The 20,492-nt window shown below is 62.4% G+C and overlaps 1 protein-coding gene across 1 annotated transcript; it reads right to left on the bottom strand.

The window, feature by feature from the left end:
- Nucleotides 1–2,420: 2,420 nt before the first annotated feature.
- LOC308228321 (protein O-GlcNAcase-like) lies at nt 2,421–19,387 on the bottom strand. The gene is given in 19 exon segments (XM_080631611.1): nt 2,421–2,755; nt 3,096–3,267; nt 3,340–3,532; nt 3,894–3,985; nt 5,549–5,653; nt 5,917–6,002; nt 6,834–6,890; nt 7,100–7,274; nt 7,344–7,593; nt 7,750–8,446; nt 8,875–9,003; nt 9,283–9,567; nt 9,890–9,988; nt 10,300–10,495; nt 10,497–10,553; nt 10,910–11,040; nt 11,521–11,614; nt 15,975–16,030; nt 19,274–19,387. Coding segments are annotated over 19 exon segments (3,051 nt in total). The 5' UTR covers nt 19,314–19,387; the 3' UTR covers nt 2,421–2,618.
- Between the last annotated feature and the right edge of the window lie 1,105 nt (nt 19,388–20,492).

Here is a 20,492-nt window from a genome sequence, read left to right as displayed (position 1 = left end):
AGGGATCCCATGGGATCAGAGCTCTGGGGTGAGCACAGCCAGCAGCTGGAGGGTCACAGGGCTCTGCAGATGAACTGGTCCCAGAAGCACTGGGGAGCAGCCCAGGGCCACCACAGGCGCTTGGCCATCCCAGCAGGTTTAGTGACACTTCCCAACACCCAGGCAGTGACAGGGATACTGCTGCGGGCAGCACATCCTGGCTCCTGGGGCTCTCCAGGGTGTGCAGAGCATGGAGCACACACTGATGCTGCACTTCCCTGCTGACTCTCGGTCCAGCCTCATTGGGGGGCCTGGTGCCCCCCTGTCCTGCTGTCACCCTCCAAGCCAGAACAGGTCACAGCACAGCTGCCTGCAATTCCCAGCACCACCCAGATTCCCCAGGACACACCACGGTGCTCGGCTCTGCCCAGGGCCCCGCGGCTCTGAAGGGGCAGCCCTGGCAGGAACCAGCTGCAGGCAGGAAGGAAAGACCCTGAGGAATGCGCAGAGGCTGGAGCCATCAGCAGGCGGCGGGTCTGGGGGGTGGGTCCCGGGCACCCTGGAGCAGAGGCATCAAACTTGAAGATACTGGGAGATAGGTGACCTGCCTGCTCCTCTGGGGAGCTGCTGGAAAGATGCATGGCCAGCAGCCAAGTGACGCTGTCCCCCCAGCCCCATGCCTCACACTCCTTCATCCGTTCTCTCTTCCAAGGGCTACAGTAAATTCCATCTTCATGGACACCCTGAGTGTGCACCGCCCTTTGCTAACCACAGCTCGGAACAACCAGCCGGAGCCCGCACGTGGGGATGCAGTGGGGCTGCACAGACCCAACGGGGCACCCTCAAACTGCCGGGTCTGCGGGTACCTCTTCCCGCACCGCTGCCTGCACTGCCCGCACCCGCACCCTGCCCTGCGGGACACGCTCCCATCTTCCACCGCCGGGCTTCCGGCAGCCCCGGCTCCCCCGGCACAGCACGACAGCCACTGTCAACGGCCCCCCGCGCCGCTGCTCCTGCCCCGCCGGCGGCGGCACAGCCACTGCACACCGGCCCTACCCCCGCTGCCCCACCGGCCCCCGCTGCCGGGCCCGGCCCGACGCACCCAGCCCCACCGCTGACGGGACGTGCCGGGATGGAGCCGGGATGGAGCCGCGCCGGCGCCGCGCCCGCTCGGCTGCCCCATGCGGTACCTCTGTTCCCCGCGGGATGCGCGGCTCCGGCAGCGCCGAGCGAGAACGTCCAGCTGAGCCGAGCCGTGCCGCGCTGAGCCGAGCCGTGCCGCGCTGAGCCGAGCCGCCCCTCTCCGCCCCGGCCCGCCCCGCGCTCAAGTGTCCGGGGCCGGCCCGCGCCGAGCGGCTCCGCTGCCGGTACAGCAAAGACGGGCCCCGCGCCCCCGGGGTGGGGCCCCCGGCCCGGCTGGGCACCGCGCCAGGCCCGGGACAGAGCCTCGGGGGGGCTGCCCGCTGCGGGTCCCTCCTCCAGACAGCCCCGCCCGGCCACGGAGCGGCCCCGCGCTGCCGTCCCACCCGCGGAGCCGCGGGCACTGGGAGCCATCCCGGGAGCAGCGACCGCCTGCTCAGCCCCGTACCCACGGCAGCGCGGGGCCGGGCCGGGCCGGGCCGGACGAGATCCCCCACTCCAGTCTCTTGGCCACCCCTGCCCCAACCTCCTCCTCACCTCTGGGGCTGGGGCACAGAAGAGAAACCCTCAATGATGGATTGATCCTTCCATCTCTTCCTCCCAGCACTCTTCCAGAGGCCGCAGCAGGGTCCCAGAACCCCAAACTGGTTTGGGTTGGAAGGGCCTTAAGCTCATCCAGTCCCAACCCCCTGCATGTTGCCAGGAGAGGCCAAGAGCTGATGAGTGCCTGGAGACATGGATGTGTGGGAGCTACTTCGTTTGAGGTTGCACAGGACCAGATATAGCGACAGCAGGGGTGAGGCAGACAGCCAGGGCTGGCTGAGGGGTGGGGATGAGGGTGTGAGCGAGACATGCTGATACCCCAATTGTTTCCACCGGGAGACAAACCACGGTGAGAGCCCAGCAAATGCTTTATTGCCATGGACAGCACTTCCCTCAGCCCCCAGGTGGCAGAGATGGAGGCTGCCTCACTGTATCCCATACAGGTCAGGAAGATACAGGCAGAAAGATCCTCGATGCCGAGAGCCAGCCCCAGCCCCAGCTGCCCAGCTTAGGGCCACACCGGGGATGGAGCGATCTGGACAGCCCAGCCTGCAGGACAGGGACGCTCCCTGCACACTAATGCACTGTGCCACGCTTCCAGACCGCCACCCTAAATGCTGGCCAAGTGGTTCCTGTCAGGCCTGGAGATCTGCAGCCAGCCCAGGGATGCTTCTGGCCCCCCAGCAGAGGTGGAGGGCAGTCAGCAAGCAGAAACAGTTGGGGGCAGAGTGGAGGGGCCCTGATGCCTCTCTCCTGAGATAGCAGAAATACCTCTGTCGCCCGAGGACTGTCCCCTGCGTGCATCCCTGTAGCTTCCTGCTTTCCCCCAAGCCATGTCCTCATCACATGTACCTGCTCTGATCAAGGTGCCCCTCTGCTCCTGCTCCCTCGGTGCGGGACGGGTACCAGCCTGTCTCTGGCACTGCCTCCCCACACCCACACCCAATGCAGAGTGTTCAGAGGAGACGTCCCAGGAGCCGAGCACCGGGACAGCTGTCCCAGGCCACTGGCAGGGCGACGAAGCCCAGCTTGCTGTAGAAGCTCAGCTGCTGCTGGTCGGTGGCACTGACCTGGCAAAACACTCCCCGTGACCCTGGAAGGGAGGTGTGGGGTGAGGCCCCTGGCACCAGGATCCCAGCACTGGGGCTAGGGGCTAGTGACTGGGACCCCCTCCATGAGAAGGTCGACTTCTGCACTGCCCCTCGGTACTGGGTGCCTGTGCGATGCCCCAAGGCACAGGTCCCTTGGTGCAAGGAGAGGGCATGGTGCCTGGGAGCTGGGGCCAGACTGTCACTGAGGGGATGGGGAGCCCTGGTGGGGGCACCCCGGTGGTGCTGAGAGGTGGGGTGCAGGTGAGGCCAGCTCCCGGCTCCGGGATGGGCCAGGGAGCAGTGGGGATGGGGTTGGATGAGGGCATACAGGGAGATGCTCACCATTGGCCCTGAGCGCGCTCAGCAGGCAGAGGGCCAGGCTGTGGCTGGCCCCCACGTCCAGCGTGCGGGCGGCTGTGCCCAGCTGCACCAGGGAGGGGAACCGCCGCAGCACAGGCAGGGGCACTGCCACTGGCTCTGTGTGGAAGAAGAGCAGCGCTTCCTCCAGGGCTTCCTGCAGGAGACAAGCGCGGTGAGGGGCCCCCATCCCCAAACCCGCTCACTTCAGCTCCAGGAGCTCCCTCACCTGGCCCAGCGCCGGGGCTCCTGCGGCCAGGTCCCGGGGGTACTTGTGTCGCATGGCCGGCAGCCAGCCACTGTCTCGCTGCTGCAGGAAGCCTTCAGCGCACAGCACGCCGGCAGCGTAGCCACAGAGACCAGCCTCATCCTCCAGCACAAACGTGTACTCGGGGCTCAGGCTGAGGAAGCTGCCCAGCAGCCTGCGGCCAGAGCAGAGCTGCACTGAGCTGCCACTGGAGCTCAGCCTGCCCTGGGGAGAGCTCAGACCAGCCAAACTCCTCCCTCCTGCCCCACAGGACAGCACCCCCCACCCCAGAACTTCCCTGAGACCCCCAGCCGAAGCTCCCAGCCAAGGGGAGTCATGGCAGCAGGTCCATCCCCACAACCCATCTGGACATTGGCACAGCGACGGCTCTCCCAGCCCCTGGTGAGGCCACTGCCAGCCATGGTGCAGGCAGAGCTGGGCCCTGCAGGGATGCAAGAGGCAACCACACCACACCACAGTCCAGCATCACTCAGCACATGGCCGGGCTGGGCACACTCAGAGGGACCACATCTTACCTGTCACCGAGCAGGTCGGGGTGGGCCACAAGGATCTCTGTGACTTTGGGGTCACAGTCCAGACTCTCCCGGCACATGTGGTAAAGCTCTCCCTGGAAGAGTCAGATCCAGCTCAGCGCTGGCTCTGCCTGCCTGGTCCCTGCCCCACTGCTGCTCCTCTGCTGCCCCACCACAGCCCCCGACAGAGCATCGTGTGCCATCAGCTTCCCAAACTGACCAGAGAGAGGGACCGTGACCAGGGCCCAGCCCTCCAGCGTGTCCTGACCCAGGGAAGGTACATGCAGGTATGTGCATCAGCACTCAAGGGTGCTGGGGTCTGCATGCAGCGATGCACAGCGCACCACCTTCTGCTGGCCTCCGAGGCTGCTTATCCCAGCACAGAAACACTTCAGAATGGGAAACTGCCATTCCAGGCAGGCATCCCAGGGGAGCAGCTGACGGAAACGTGGCTCGCCAGGGATGGAGCATGCTCAGAGCAGCAGCGAAAACAGGACTGGAGCTCGAGTCTGCTCAGAGCATGCTCAACATGGGACATCTCAGGACCTCCTATCTCGGCCAGACTCAAGACCACCACTGCACACAGGACCAGTGAAAGGCACATCCCGATGGAAGCATTGCTTCCCCAGGGAAGGGCTGCCCCAGCACTGAGCGACACGGCAGGACAGCGAGCGCGCTTCCCAGCACCATTCCCACCACGGGCAGTTCAGCTGCACTTTCTCCCTCCGTTTCACTGAACACAGATTCAGGTTGGTGAAGTTCAGCCCGGTCAGATGAAATCTGACAACAGGCAGTTGGAAAGCAGCTCTTGCAATGGGCCATGCTGACAGGGGCAGTCTGCTCTTGTGATCAGCTCTCGTGAGCTGGCAGCTCCTCCTCTGCTGTTTACAAGAGCTCAGCTGAGCACCGCTGGGTCCTGTGCTTGTGTTCATGATGCTGGATTTGCAGCGATTGCATTTCCTTTTGCTGGCAGAGGCAGCAGGGCAAGGGAGTCGGGGGCTGCTGCAGGCTCTGTGCTGCGTGGGGAGCCCAGTGCTCTGCTGCACTTGGCAGCAGTTTAACCGGGACGTCCACCCACCTCCAAGTTCTCCCTTTCCCTCAGCGTGCCTTCGAACTGCTGGGATGGAAATGGAGAGAGGGGGCTGGCAGCACGCTGCTCACAGCTGACAGAGGCTGCAGCCCCTCCAGCGGGGAATCATCCTTTCAACTGGGTGCGCATCTGAAGAAGGGCTGATTCGGAGCTGAACCTCAACAGGCTCAGGCAGTGCCAGAGCTGCAGGCTGGTGAAGGCTGCAGGAGGTCACCATCCAGACTTGCCCTGCTCTGGATCTTTCCTGGCATCTGCTCGCAGCCACCGCTGGAGCTCAGCACTGGGGGTGCTCTGGAGACCGCCTGTGATTCCTGGCATCCCACTGGAGCCAGTTCAACTGGGGCTCACTCCCGAGCTGGGTCTCCCTGCTCTACCCTGGCCACAACACCCGCTCTGCGTCCTGGGAGCTGCCCTGCCCCAGCCCTGGCCTGCTTGAAGGCCCCTTCCACCCGCAGAGCCTGCGCTGCAGCTCAGCCCCACTCGCAGCAGGCGAGCGTCTCGCATTGGACACGTGCAGCACAGGCTCCCAGAGCTGGGCCCTGCCTGCCCCTTGTGCTGCAGCTCCCACCTTGTCCCGGGGCCGCAGCGGGCGCAGGACGTACAGCTGGCGGGACGGGAAGAGCGGAGGTGGCTGATAGAAGAGGTCAGAGCTGTTCCCCACGGGCAGCAGCGCCTGGAAGAGACAGTTCCAGGGGAGTCCTCCTGGCTCCAAACCTCATCCTGAGCAGCAGCAGGAGGGTTCCTCTGAGCACCTGGAACCCTGGCAGCTGCAGGCAAGGTGCAGAGGCCCAGGGCAGCTCTGCCTTCCCTTGCAGTAACCCAGTGCCAGGCCAGGAGCAGCAGCTGGGACCCCGCTTCCCAAGGCTCCAGGCAGGAGCAGCAGCTGGGATCCTGCTTCCCAAGGCTCCTCCAGCCCCCCAGTGCTGATCCTCTCACCTGCAGCTCTCCAAAGAGGCCACCACGCCGTGCCCAGGGCTCAGCGTCCCCCTGCAGCAGGATTGGGGCTGTGATGCTCTGGCACCCTGGAGGCAACAGGGAACAGACACACGAGGTGAACAAAACCCTGCGGGGCTGGGAGGAGATCAGCCTCTGCCACACAGCACCATCACGATCCCCACTGGTCACTGTGCAGCCCAGGGACCTCGCCATGACTGGGGTACAGCACACCCTCCGCAACAGGGCTTGGAGTGGGAATGGGGAACGATCTTGCCCATGAATGTGTCAGGTAAAGACAGCTCCTGGCTACTGCTGCCCAGCCAGCTCTGCAGTGCCTGCGGGAGCTCGCCCTGTGTGCTGCCCTGTGGAAGCGGCTCAAGGCACATGGCCCCATTGCACAGTGAACTGGAGACCCTCTCAGGTTGTCACCTGGTGACAGCTCTTGGTATGTAAGAGGTCACGAGAGCCACAGAACAACCAGGAAAACCTGAATCAGCAGAGCAGGGGCTTCCAAAGTGAGGCCCAGATATTCAAAATCCAACCTCGCCTATGACACCAAGGACGTTTCTGCTCCTAATAGCCCATGGATCCCTTTTACTGGAAAGGCTGAGAGGTCCTTGGATCCAAAGGGCCGAGGAACCATGTCCTAGAAATGGGCACTCCTTCAGGACTATGAGAGGTGGTGCAGAGCTGCTCCCCTATCTGCCCTGTCCCCAGCAGCTGTGCCCCGTCCTGCCTCGGTGTGCAGGGCACGGGGGGTGCCAGCCTTCCCATGGCCATTCCCGCTGCACTCGGCAGGCAGAGCATGGGACAGGGCAGCTCGATGGCGAGTGCTGCTGCTGCTGCGGGGCTTGGGGGCCCGAGGGCAGCACCAGGGCCCCTCACCAGGGGCAGAGCAAGGGAGCATCGGTACTTACAGCCAAAGCAGCTCCCCCAGGCACCCGTGGGGCCAGGCTCGCAGAGGAGATGGCCATCTGCAAAGGAAGAGAGGCGCTGAGCAGGGGACAGAGGGGAGGGTCTCCATGGGAGGTGCACCCCAGGAGGGACCCTGGCTGGACACAGGGACCCCGAACCTCTGGGGGGAGCCCCAGGCACTGTCACCCCTATGGGGGAGCAGTGGAGCATCGCAGAACAAGCTCCGGTGCCGCAGTGCCCAGGGACCCCGCAGACCCGCAGCACGCACCGAGCCATTGGACGAAGGCACTGGCAGCCAGCAGCACGTTGCGGATGTCCCAGAGGTAGGGGTGCAGGTCATAGAGCAGCGCCCGTCCCGCAGCACCCACCAGGCGCGTGTGCAGGTAGCAGGTCTGGGCGCAGAGCTGCGTAAAGGACTGAGCTCGGCCACGCCAGCACCGGCCCTGCGGGCACAGCGGGCGTCACCGCGGCCGTGGCACAGAGCTGTGACAGGCAGCAGCCCCAGCACTCACCACACCGGCATCGGGCGCCACGGCAGAGACCCCCACGCTGAGGCTGTTTGCCCGGAGCCACCGAAAGTGCTCCAGCAGACGCTGCGCCAGCGGCCCGTGATGATAGGGCAGGTAGAAAAGCTCCACCAGCATCCGAACTTCCCCCAGAGTCAGCGGTGCTGTGGGGCTGGACCTGGGCTCCTCTGGGGTCAGCGGTGCTGTGGGGCTGGAACTGGGCTCCTCTGGGGTCAGCGGTGCTGTGGGGCTGGACCTGGGCTCCTCTGGGGTCAATGGTGCCGTGGGGCTGGACCTGGGCTCCTCTGGGGTCAGTGGTGCCGTGGGGCTGGACCTGAGCTCCTCTAGGGTCAATGGTGCCGTGGGGCTGGACCTGAGCTCCTCTAGGGTCAATGGTGCCGTGGGGCTGGACCCGGGTTTCTCTGAGGTCACTGGTGCTGTGGGGCTGGTCCTGGCCTCCTCCATGATCAGCAGGGACATGGGGCTAGACCTGGCCTCCTCTGGGGTCACTGGTGCTGTGGGGCCAGGGCTGGCACCGGCCCCATCAATGAGCGGTGCTGTGGGGCCAGGGCTGGCACCAGCCCCAGGCCCTGGGGGTGTCTGAGGTGTATCAGCCCTACTGGGCTCAGGCTGGATGCTGCTGCAGAGCTGGTGGGAGCTGCCAGCCCCCGTCCTGGCATCACCAGTGGGCAGAAGGTTCTGGGCAGCGCTGGTCCCATCGCTGTAGCACGTGGGGGTCCCTGGGCTGTGCAGGGTCTCGGCAGCCGCCGGTGCTCCTGTGGGCTGGGAAGTCTGAGCTGAGCTGGGCACTGCAGAGGCGGGCTCGCAGCGCTCTGTGCTCTCCGCAGTGAGCTGGTCCCTGTCCCCGGCAGGGCTTTGCTGACCACCAGCATGGGCCCTGCTCCCGCTGTCCTGCTTGGGCTCCAAGGTCACCTTCTTCCTTCTCTCCCCTGGTACCTTGCCACAGGGCTCAGGGCCATGCTGGTCTGTCCCACCGGGAACAGAACCGTGGGGCCGGGGGTCAGGCAGGACGTCCCCTCCCGCTGTGCCAGGCTCCAGCTCTGCTCCTCCCTTGAGGCTGACGCTGGCGTGTCCCGGGCTCCTTGCTCCTGGCGGGAAGGAGCAGGGGGCACCCACATAGAACCTGCTGCCCGCACGTAGCACCCTGGGGTGGCCACGCTGGGCAGCTCCACCTCTGAGCCGCAGCATCATGGGCTTTGCATGGCTCTATGCTCGGGAGCCCACAACTCTGGGGTGGGGAGGCCACAGGCTCTGAAGGGGAAAACACCGCACAGCACCGAGCTTGGCTCTGGCTCAGTTTCTCATCCAGAGCCGAATCATGGCCCAGCTCCCACGCTGCCAGCTGAGGAGACCAAAGCTGGGATGCGGCACATGGACCACAGACCTGCTGCTGCGCTGACCACAGCACCCACAGCACACAGACATAGGGCTCTGCCACCCACCAACCTCCCAGCAGAGCCACTCCAGAGGGCCTGAGGGATTGGTGGATGCTGCACGGTGTGAGCTCATCACCTACCTGGCTCCGAGGCTTGCCGGTTTATCTCAGCCACCCAGTCATGCAGCGCCAGCTCCAAGGCTTCCTGGGGGCTGTAGCTTCCATCCTGCAGGCCTTGGCTGTCTCCCTGTGCCGCCGCAGGCTCCATCCCTAAGGAACTGGAGCTCATCAATCTGGGCAGCCCCACTCTTTGCCTGGCAGAGCTACCCCATGGCATGCGGAGGGCAGCAGCCCCCTGCAAGGAGATGGCCCTGGATGGATCCCAAGCCCTGGGATGTGCCCAGCCAGGTAAGCACTTCACCCAGGCTGCCATGCGGGACAGCCTGCAGGACCATGGCAGAGACCCATGGCTGTGCCCTGGCTGCACGAGCTCGCTGCCTGTACCGAGACCCCACGTTCAGAGCTGCCTGGGGTGCTGGGAGCAGGTACCTGTGTGGTCAGGGTGGGCACAGCTCCCCAGCTCACTCTGAAACCAGCTGCCCAGCGTGTGTATGGGGATGAAGTTGGCCTGGAGCTCGCAGTTGGGGTTGAGGAGCAGCCCATGGAGCCTGGCCATGAGGCCAGGGGCACGTCCCGTGTAGGGGCCTAGGAAGACACGTCTGCAGTCATAGTCATTGGCGTACAGGTTGTCCCAGATGATGGGCTGGCGCTGCAGGACACCCTCCACCTCCTCCAGCAGCATGGCCGAGAGCTCCTGTGACACCACCTTGGGCCCTGGAGCAGCACAGCACAGGTGTGTGTGGGCACGCAGGGGCCATCGTGCACGCTCACAGCAGGGACACGCACACCTGGGTGCTGAGCAGGGGGAGGAGGGTCGAGTCACCCCACCTCCCCCTCTGCAGCCAGGACACCCACAGCCCTGCTGCCTGCCCGCCCGCGGCTGCACACCCCGGAGCTGGAAGGCTCCATGATGGGGCTGTTTGTTTGCTGCTGCCTCTCCCAGGAGCGAGCCCGTGGCTGCGGGGTTCGCAGACTGGGCTCTCGCTGAGCAGCTGCACGGGGCCACAGATCCCACATTGCCGGGCTGGGTGCTCACCGGTCCAGATGACACCGATCCCTGGGAGCAGCTCCCGGCCGATGGTCAGCAGGTAGCAGGACTGGCTGGGGCTGGGAGAGCACAGAGAGCTGCAGTACTCTAGGGAGAGAGCACAGAGCATCCCCTGAAGGGCAGAGACCGGGAGAGGATGAGCTCCCCAGGGGCTGGGGAGATGCGCGGTGCAGGGGGTGCTGCATCCACAGGTGCTGGAGCACCAGCCTGTCTGCAGCCTTGTCCTGCCCTAGTACTGCATCTCCAGGGCTCCCTCAAGAGCATGAGGGGTGTGGGGGGAGCTGTGGGAGCTGTCGGGGCAGGCAGCTCTTAGTGCACATGGGTAAAGGCAGCCAAAGGGCACCCTGCTCTGCTGAGGGTGCTGCGGCTGGCTGAGCACCGGGGGCTGCAGGCAGTACCTGTAGGACAGAAGAGGAAGACGGGGGGCTGGCCCAGCTCCTGGTACACCTCGTTGGCCACAGAGGCCTGAGCCTGCGCCAGGGAGGGGAAGGCTTCTCTGTCAGCTTGGCACATGCAAGGGTCGATGTCATCGAAGAGCAGTGCAAAGGCCCGGCACCCCATGGCAGCCACCTGCAGGCACCGGCATGGACACGGTTGCTGTTGGACCCCTGCGCTGCAGAGGAAAGGCAGCAGCGAGTCCCTGACAACCCCCGTGCTACTGAGGACAGTGAGGTCTGGGGTACCCGTGGGGACGGGACGGGCAGAGCTGCCCATGCTATGGAGCAAACCCCCTGTGCCAGCAGCTCTTTACCCTCCTGGGGATGGGGCTCAGCACCGGCCTGCACTGGCCACCAGTGCTGCCCTGCAAGCTCCGGCTCCTCTGCTGCCCCAGCGCCGCAGTCAGGCACTCACAGAGCCCATTGGTGACAGGGTCACAGCGTGACAGGGACAGCTCATCTGCATGGGCACCCCCTGACCTGCTCCCTGTGCAGCAGCAGCAGCACAGCCCCACACACGTACTATGCCCCTCGCCTGAGAGCAGTGGGATGAAGGAATGGCCCACGGTACCTGCCTGAGTTTTTGCTGCAGCAGGAGCCGATCCCCAGCACTTGAAAACACCATGTCCTGGCCAGCAGAGATGGCGAAAACAAACTGCACACCCTGCTCTTGGGCAGCCTCGATAAGAGAACGCATGTGGGCTAGGGACAGGGAAGGGGCTGTGAGCGGTGGGAGGCGAGGCGTGTGGGGAGAAGAGGGGTGGGGAGAGACAAGGGGTGAGGGGAGAGGAAACCACAGTGACCCACAAGGAAGGAGCTGAGGACAGCGGGAGATACCAGAGCATCCGGGGGGGGGGGGCCAGGAGAGTGAGTCCCAGTCCCTTGGGACACAGAGGACTTTCCGCAAGGATCTGGGCCCTGGTGTATTTGAGCACATTGTGAGACCCACGTGAGGAGCTCCCCACGCTGGGGGCTCCAAGGGATTCCTGATGGGCAGGGGCTGGGAAGGCTCCTTGTGCTGGGCAGGATCTGGGGGTCCCCTCGCTCGTGGGCTCCCTGCAATGGGCAGGTTCCCGGCTGAAGCGGTAACACCAGCCTGGCCCCGGCTGAGCTGCAGACCTCGCTTCCCCCGAGGAACCGGGACGCCAGCAGCCCGCTCACGTGGGCCCGCAGAGCCGGTACCTGCCTCATGCTCCGTGTAGGGCTCTCTCCAGAGCAGCCGGTGCTTCAGCTCATCCTTGGGTGCGTACATGTAGCAGTTCAGCCCCCAGCGCCTCAGCCTGCGCAGCAAGGACTGGGCTCAGCAAGAGCTGCTCCGCACACGGTGCCCTCTCCTGCCCCAGAGCTGCACCGTGTCCTGCAGGCTTCCAGCCCTGCTTGCACGCAGCCCCCTGCCCGAGCCAGAGCAATGCCCGGCTCTGGGAGCCCTGCGCAGGCGCACGTTGGACACAGACACAGAGACATAAACCAGTGCTCCCGGTGCTAAGGCGAACCATTGGTGGTGTTTGGGGACCTCCAGATGAGGTCTTGGGGACCAGGAGGATGCTGCCTCTCCGGAGACAGGTGACCAACCTTGCTGCAAGGAAAGGTGGGTGGGAGGGATCAACTTAACCTGAGCAGCCTGTTCCAGCTGCTCCACAAAGTCCTGTGGTGAAAGAGCCCAAGGCACGGAGGAGAGTGAGAGGCCAGACCAGCCTCCCGGGGGAGGAAGAGGGAGATTCTTGGGGAGCACTGGGAAGAGCAGCTCCTGGTCTGCTGCTTCACACAGCCCCATGGCTGCAGGCGGCCCCAGTCCTGCAGTCCTGCTGGGGGGCTCCATCAGGACAAACCAACCCTGCAGTCTGCAGCAGCTCTTCCAGGGCTTGTGCTGCTGCCCTAGAGCTGGATCAGGACTGCAGGGGGTTCTCCCCAGAGCACAGCAGAGTGCAGTGGGGGCAGGATCCCTGCCCTGAGCTGCTGCTCACACTCTGGGGGTGCAGCCCAGCAGACGTCAGGGTTCTGGGCTCAAGCGCACACTGAAGATGAGTCATGGGGAGCTTCTCCTCACCCAACACCCCCAAGTCCTTCTCCCCAGGCTGCTCTCAACCCCTGCATCCCCAGCCTGTGTTGATATTGGGGATTGACCTGACCTTGCACTTGACGTTGTTGAACTTCATGAGATTTTCATGGCCCCACCTCTCCAAGCTGTCCAGGTCCCTCTGGATCCCATCCCTTCCCTCCGGGTGGTAACTACACCATTCAGCTTGGTGACCTCTGCTAACTCGCTGAGGGTTAGTGCCTGATCCCACTACATCAGTGATGAAGGTATTAAATAGCATTGGTCCCAATATGGACCCCTATGGGACACCACTTGTTACTGGTTTCCATTTGCACCTTGAGCTAGGGACCGCAACTCTTTGATGCTGCCACCCACCAACTCCTCATCCATGAGCACTAACATGCACTACTTATACACTGCCCCTTCCTGTGCTTCCTACAGGTTGAATCCTGCACCAGCTTCTTCATTCCTCAAGCCAAGAGGCTCAAGGGCTGAAGGTACCAAATTACCCTCCTGCCCATCTAACACCGTGTGGTGTATTTGGACCCGACCCCATGCGCTGCTTCTCCAGGCCAGCTCCAGCTCCCCCTTCAGCCCTGCACAAACCCTGCAGCTCCCCACAGGGACCAGCAGGAATCCTCTGGGCATAGGGGGTCACAGCAGCACTAATACACAGACATCACAAGGCCAGCCAGAGGAACCCTTTGGCACTGCAGGAGCATTGTCAAAGAGCTCCAGAGCTCTCGGAAGCAGGGCGAGTGCTCATGAAGAGCTTGGGCTGGGCAGGCAAGGAAGCAGGACAAGAGTGAACCATGGCCAGACGCTGCGACTGTGCCGTTTGCAGGCAGTGGAGACCAAGTAAGTGGAGAATACAGGAAGAAACACAGCACTGGGGGTGATGGGAGATAGCTGTTAAGCTGCGCTTCAGCAAGCAGTATGCTTCTTAATGCAGCCAAGCATAAAGTCCTGCCTAGGTGAAAGAATACAGAAGGTAGGGTGTCTGACGTGCCAGCATAAGGAGTGGTCAGTTGAATATGACTGTTCCTCGACAATGCCACTGGTAGCTCAGCAGAAGAGAGCCCCAGATGAATCACTGCAGAATGTGCAGCGGGACGAGAGAGGTTCAGTGACCCCTGTGCTGGCTACAGATGCTGCCAGAGCAGTGGCCACAGCGTGGGAAGGACACTGATAAACTGGAGTGAGTCTGACAAGAAGCCCCACACACAGACACAGGAGGGAAGCCTCTGAGCAAGCCTTGGAGCCCAGTGTGCTCATCTCCCCGGTGAAAACCCTCACCCAGGAGTCGGGATATGCAGGGGTGCAGGGAAACCCTTAGGGACACACATTCCATGAGATGGGAGAGGAAAGGTCTCCATCTCTCCCGAAGCTGCACCGCAGTCAGAGCTGAAGGGAAGCAGATCTGAGAGAGATTAGAGCCTGCCTGCTTCAGCAGATCCGGCTGCACTATCACCAGGCCCTTGCTGGCTTCAGAAAGCACAAATCCTTTCCAGAGTCTCCCCAGCAATCCAAGACTCACTGGGAATTACCCGGATGGGACAGACACCTCCCTGGACAGCTCTCCTGGCACTGGGAAAGCCATCTGAGGTAGTCATTTGTTTGTATTTATCCGCCCTAGGAGATGATATTTCCCATTTTCCCACGAGGAGCAGGCTGGAAGCACTTCATGGACACGTGATACAAGTGCCTCATCTTGTTTCTTTCTGGAGAAGAACACCACTGATGAACACACCGCTGACATTTACAAACATGAGAACATAAATCCCTGTTCAGTACCAGACCGACTCATTCCTCACGTGCTTCCAAACACCACAGAAACCACTGCCTCTTGTTTTCTAAGCTATGTTTTTCTGCACCTCTGCTCCTTCCCTGTGCTTGCAGCTCCCCACTGTCACCAGGGCACTCTCACAGCATGAGTGGCACATTCCCCATGCAGTGCAAGGCTGCCAGTGCCATCATCAGCACAGTGACCAGCACATGGCCCTGCTGTCCCCAGTGCACTGCCCGTGCAGTGACCAGCACATGGCCCTGCTGTCCCCAGTGCACTGCCCGTGCAGTGACCAGCACATGGCCCTGCTGTCCCCAGTGCACTGCCCGTGCAGTGACCAGCACATGGCCCTGCTGTCCCCAGTGCACTGCCCGTGCAGTGACCAGCACATGGCCCTGCTGTCCCCAGTGCACTGCCCGTGCAGTGACCAGCACATGGCCCTGCTGTTCCCAGTGCACTGCCCGTGCAGTGACCAGCACACGGCCCACATCCTCCTGTCACAGGGACACCTGGTGACACACAGACATACATGGGGACTCACAGGGACACAAGGGCCACCTCCAGCTGGGCAGGAATGGCAGCCTCAGGATAAAGTGATGGAGTCACAGTGGAGTGATGTGGGTTTGCTGTGCCCTGTTTCCACAGTGATGAGCCTCCAGGATGGTGGCCCTGGCCAGAGGGAGCTGGTCACTTGCTGCTCGTGGCAGTGGTCACACAGCGCACTCTGCAGCCAGGCACCCACGGGGGCTGTTGCCACATGGCGCTGCCCAGGCCCACACAGCTCAGAGGGTACGAGATGAGTGCTCATCCTGCCAGGTCAGCGCCTGAGGTGGACTTCCAGCCCACTGAACACCCCGAGTTCACCTTCATACGGCTCAGAGTTCCCATTTCCAGCTCCCCAGCCCCCTCCTGCCCCAGCCGATCCTCACCACGGTGCAGCAGCACAGAGCAGCTTTGCTGCTGCTTCCCAAGGCACGTTCCTGCTCCTCTCCAAACCCTCCCCGGCTGCCCTCACTCCTCCCATGGGCCAGCCCTGCCCCACTGGCAGCTCCCCGTGGGTCTGCACCCTCACTGCAGCACCCGTGCCAGCTGTGGGTGCCAGCACACGGGGGCTAGTGCCCACCCAGCCAGACCCGGGCCCCAGACCCTCTTCCCTTGATGTGCCCAGGCCCCAGCCAGGCACATCTGGCTGCAGCTGGGCTGCAGCAGAGCCCCAGCACCATCTGCCGGCAGCACAGCCACGTCTGTCCCTGGGCTGTCCCTGGGCTGTCCCTAGGCTGTCCCTAGGCTGTCCCTAGGCTGTCCCTCCATCCACAGCCTCCACACCCAGCCCAGGGCCGGGGAGCTTTCCCGTGGGCTGCATCTGGGGGTGCCAGAGCGCTGAAATGGGATGGGGTGGGATGAGATGGTGTAGGGTGTGATGAGATGGGATGGGGTGGGGTGGGATGAGATGGGGTGGGGTGGGATCAGATGGGATGGGATGGAGTGGGATGGGATGGGATGGAATGGGATGGGGTGGGATGGGATGGGGTGAGGTTGGATGGGATGGGGTGAGATGGGATGGGGTGGGATGGGGTGGGGTGGGATGGGGTGAGGTTGGGTGGGATGGGGTGGGATAGGGGACACTGCAGGAGCTGCCCTAGGAAAAGCATGGGCCCCTTCACTGGCATCGCCCCAGTGTCCCAAAGGCAGGTCAGCCCCAGGAGTCTCCCACCAGCATTTTCCTTCACTGCTCCTGCCTCCACAGCGCCCTGCTTCCACCTTGTCCCTCTGCCACAGGCTACAACCTTCAGAGAGGAAAATGCAGGGTACTTGCCAATCAAAGAGGAGTTTCCTTTGCTCCATAGACCACGGTCTCCCGTAGAAGCCTGTAAAGGGGAGTGGGGAGAGGGAAAAGCCGAAATGCAGGTGTCAGTAACTGCCTTAAAACAGCCTCTCTCTGTACTATCCCCAGGTGGCTGCTCTTAATCCAGAGATCCTCCCATTGTTCAGCTTTGAGCACTTCAAACGTCTGTTACCGAGCTATGATCTTGCTGGGCGCTGGTACTCAAGCAAGTGGGTGTAATGTCTGTGCTTCCATCCTTCCCAGAAGGAGGCAGCTGGGAAGGATTGCACAGGGTAGCACTCTTAACCCAGAATGGGGAATCTGCACAGTAAAAGCTAAGCCTAGAGGAGATGGCTGCGGGCTGGCTCGCATGTGGGGTTCACAGGGGCAGAGCTGTGGTACAGCCACCGCACAGGTTTCTGCCTGCGGATTTTCTCTTTACAGAGACCAGCTCTGCTGCCCCCTGCATCTCGCTGTGCCTGTGTGAGCTGAGTCAAGCAGAGCATCACTGCTCCTGCAGGCGCTGTAGGAGCTGCTCGCCCTGTCTTTAACCGCTGCACAACTCAAACTGCAGCAAAACCGCATTGATGCAGCTCCCCCACACCCTGCACCCAGGACCCTGCCCTGCAGCAGGACAGGGCCCTGGGGCAGTGTCCCTGGCCCATGGCAGAGCTGCTCAGCTCAGGGCACACAAACAGCCTGAAGGGCTGCCCACAGGGGCTGGGGCTGCACAAGGCGGTTCAGACACCTTGTCTGTCCCCCACTGGAAAACACCATCCCCATAAGCTTACATAGGAACAGCCCAGAGAGGGAAAGCACAACGGGGAGCAACCACACCAGCTGTCTGCCACCAAAGGCACTCAGCAAAGAGCGCCCAGGCTGGCCCGAAGGACATCGCCCTTCCAGAAGGTTCACATCAACAAAACCGAATGCAGGAAATACAGATCCGGAGTCAGCAAATTCTCAAGTGTTTCTTAAGATTTGCACTTGTGCTGCTGCTTTAGGTGGCTGCTGAGCACCAGTGTGTGACCCAAACTGCAGCACCACAGCAGCGGATGGGCTGCCCTGTGCCCTGCATGGCAGGGAACTGTCTGTGGCTGGACATAGGGAGCAGGGGCATTGCTGGATACACAGCACCCACTCCCCTGTTGGGAATGCTTTTGAGGAGGGACCCTTCCTATTCCTGCATGAAGGAAGACCTGGGAGGTGCAGAGAATACCCAGTGGAAAGCAAGCCAGTTCACCTGGGGACAGTGGACAGGCAGGTAAGTGGGTTGCAAAGAGGCAGATTTGACAGCTTCAACAAGAAGAGGTTAAGGGGAGCCTGTAAGTGGCCCAGAACAGACCTGAACTTCAGCAAGAGAAGAATCTTCCATCACTTTATGTCTCTGCAAGATCCAACAGCTGCAGTGTGAAGTCTCACAGAAAACACCCCTTGAACAGTGATGGCAATGAACCATCAAGGCAGCTTCCCAGTTTTGGATGGGCAGCTTCTAAATTCATCAGTACACTTTCTGAGAGGAGCAGATGCTCAGCGGAATGAATGCATTCCCTGGGCTGAGCAGCACACAAGGGCACATCACAATGACTTTGCTGGTCTGGGAGAAAGACCCAGCTCCCAGAATCCGGCATGAAGCAGCATTCCCCAGAAAACATCCCATTTCCCCAAGGTTCCTGAGTGCACTGAGGTGGGTTGGCCTGCGAGAGGACCCCCATGCCCTGCTCCCTTTGGCAGAAACCCACCCTGCAACCCCCAACCCCAACCTTGGCCAGTGCTGTGGTTGGTGGTACCACAGCACACACTGAACATTATCTCCTTTGCAGAGAGTTCTACCTGGGTGAACACCTACATGGTGATCCCATCACCTCATCACCCACCCCACTGTGGCTACTCAGGGATCCTGCAAACATTTCACCCGAAAAAGGTATTTCCATGATAAATAGATTTTCCACTTCCCAATCCATAAAAACTCCTGCTCGGCCCCAGGAGTCCCTGTACAGTGCCTGCCTGCACAAGCCTTGCCCACCCTTGGCTGTGACCTGGCACAAGTGACACATATGCTGCTCACCCCAACACGTGTCTTGTCAGCAGCAGCTCTGTGGAAACACCATCCCAGTGCATTCAGCTCAGAAAAGTGGCTGAAGCTCTACCAGCGAAATCTCTTTGTACCTGTGGCTGCACCTCCAGAGGGGTGATGGTGGTGCTCTGCTTTGCCAAAGACAGCTGAGCGCTGCTGGGTGATGCTGTGCGTTGGGACTTTGGCTCTTCCACTGCCCAGGTCACTACAACCCATCAATGCCATCACTTGACAAACTCTGGGATGTCCCTCAGCGCTTTCTGCATAACTATTGGCAAATTCCTATTGAACACATTGGGAAGCAGACTCAACCGTTCCCAGCCCTGCTCCTGTACTGGGTGCAGGTCACCCAGAGGCACCAGTCTGTTCTCTGGCTGCTGTTCCCCATGCCCGGGTGCCAGGAGGGAGCAAGGAGCTCTGCGTAGGACTCATCACTCCTGGCCTGGCTTGGCACTACTACTGCTGCCCCTGCCAGGGCCTGTGCAACCGAGATAGGGATGCCTGTCCTTCCTCACTGTCCAGGGACCTCCTCCTCCTGGAGCGGCTCTACTGGCAGCATGTGTCCCTCTCTTTCCCAGGTCAGCTTTCTATGTCAATGATTCTTGTCTGACTTATTTCTTTTTACTGTCAACTTCCCCATCCCTGCACTTTTTACTTATTTTGCGTTTATTTGCGTGGTGCTTTCTGATTCCTCCCAGGACCGGCAGTGGCTTCAGCAGTGCACTGTGCTGCCAGGGAAAGCAGAAATGCTTTTGCCCAGTGGGTGCCAGGCCTGGCCCCAGAGCTGCTGCAGAAACAGGAATTGGGCACTGGGAAGCAGGAGAACGGGGCTGAACCATGCAGAGAGCTCAGGCTTTTCCTGGCCAGCCATGACCACGGCCCAAGCAGTGCTGCACTGCGGGCAGGGAGGCAGAAGGGGCTCACAGGGGGACGCTGCTCCCGCACACTCAGGGCAGAGAAAACCCATCGCAGGGAGCTGGGAGCAGAGCCGCGGATCCCCATCACGGGGCGATGCGGGTCGGCTGTGCGGTGCTGGCTGCAGGGTGCAGCAGTGCTCTGAGAAGAGTCGGGGGTGCTGGTTCCGTACTCCCGGGCAGAGACCTGGTCCTGTGCTGCCTCCCTGCGAGCCCTTCCCGACCCCCGTTCGCCCCGGGTGACCTGGCCAGCCCCTGCAATGCCCGGGTGGGGCCCCGGAGAGACCGGACCTACCTTCCACCACGCCGCAGAGGAAGCGCGGCCGCCCTGCCATAAGCGGCGCAGGAGCGGCCCTGCCGGTGCTGGGGCGGGCGGGAGGTGCGGGGAAATGCGGGGAGCGAGGTACGGGGGGATGCACGAGGAGATGGAGGGATGCGCGGAGGAACGGAGGGATGCGCGGAGGGATGCGGTTAGAAGTGGAGGGCTGCGCATAGGGAAGGGCGCAGGGAGGGAGGGATGTGGGTGCGCGGAGGGACAGGCCCACCGCCTGCCCTCCCCCCGCGGAAACGCGCCCGCCGCAGCGCAAGGGGCGGCCTCGGCGGAGCGGGGCGGGGCGGGGCGGGGGGGTCCCTCGTAACCTCCTGGCAAAACGGGCCCGCAGTGGCCCGGGAGGTTCAGCCCGATCCGGAGATCGCCCCGGGAGGAGATGCCGGAGCCACCCCCCCCGGTGCGGTGCCTGGTCCCAAGCCCAGGCCGGTGCTGCACGGGAGAGTTGCAGCCACCGCCGCCCACTGGCACCAGGGCCCAGCCCGATGACCCCGCCACCCCCACACCTTGTCCCCCGTGTCCCCAGATGCCGATTTTCTCCCGGTACCGGCCGAGGGCATTTATTTCTTCTGCCTTTGCAGCTTCCCAAGACCGAATAGCCCCATGTCCTGGAGCTGTTCCACACTGCTCTGAGCTGTTGACACGTCTGGCTTGTGATGTGTCTGTCCCACAGGTTGTGGCTTGCAGAAGTGCTGCCATGTCATTAGTTCCCTGTCCTGCAGCCACAGTCCCCTGCGCAGCACCTGCCTACCCACAGGCCTGTGTTTGATGTCACGACATTGCTGTGCTCCTCTCCTGGCCACTTTTCCTGTTTGTCAGTTTTGGTGTCAGATGGAGCCGTGCTCTGCAGCACCCCTGAAGCCTTCCCCACCCCAGAGGGTGCCTGGCTGGGGTGATGCGCAGGAGGGTCCTTTATGGAGTGGAGCAGAACAGGTTTTATCCCTCTTACTTCCCAGGGTGAAGGTACTGACCTGCCAGGGTGTTGCACTGCTCAGATCATCATTTTAGACGTCTACAAAGATCTCTCCCTGCAGCCATTCATTCCCTGCAGCACTCGTGTAATTGCCAGTATGTGGGGCAAGGACCGTGCTGTTTCAGGGTGCTGGACACCCACCTCCCAGGGTGCCCTGTGGGCCCTGGTCACAGGCTGCAGCTCAGTGCCCGTGCTGAGCTTGACCTCACTCAG

This window comes from Psittacula echo, assembly GCF_963264785.1.
Source record: "Psittacula echo genome assembly, chromosome: 1".
NCBI lineage: Eukaryota > Metazoa > Chordata > Aves > Psittaciformes > Psittacidae > Psittacula > Psittacula echo.
Note: the sequence above shows the minus strand (reverse complement) of the source record. Positions and strands in the feature narration are given on the sequence as shown.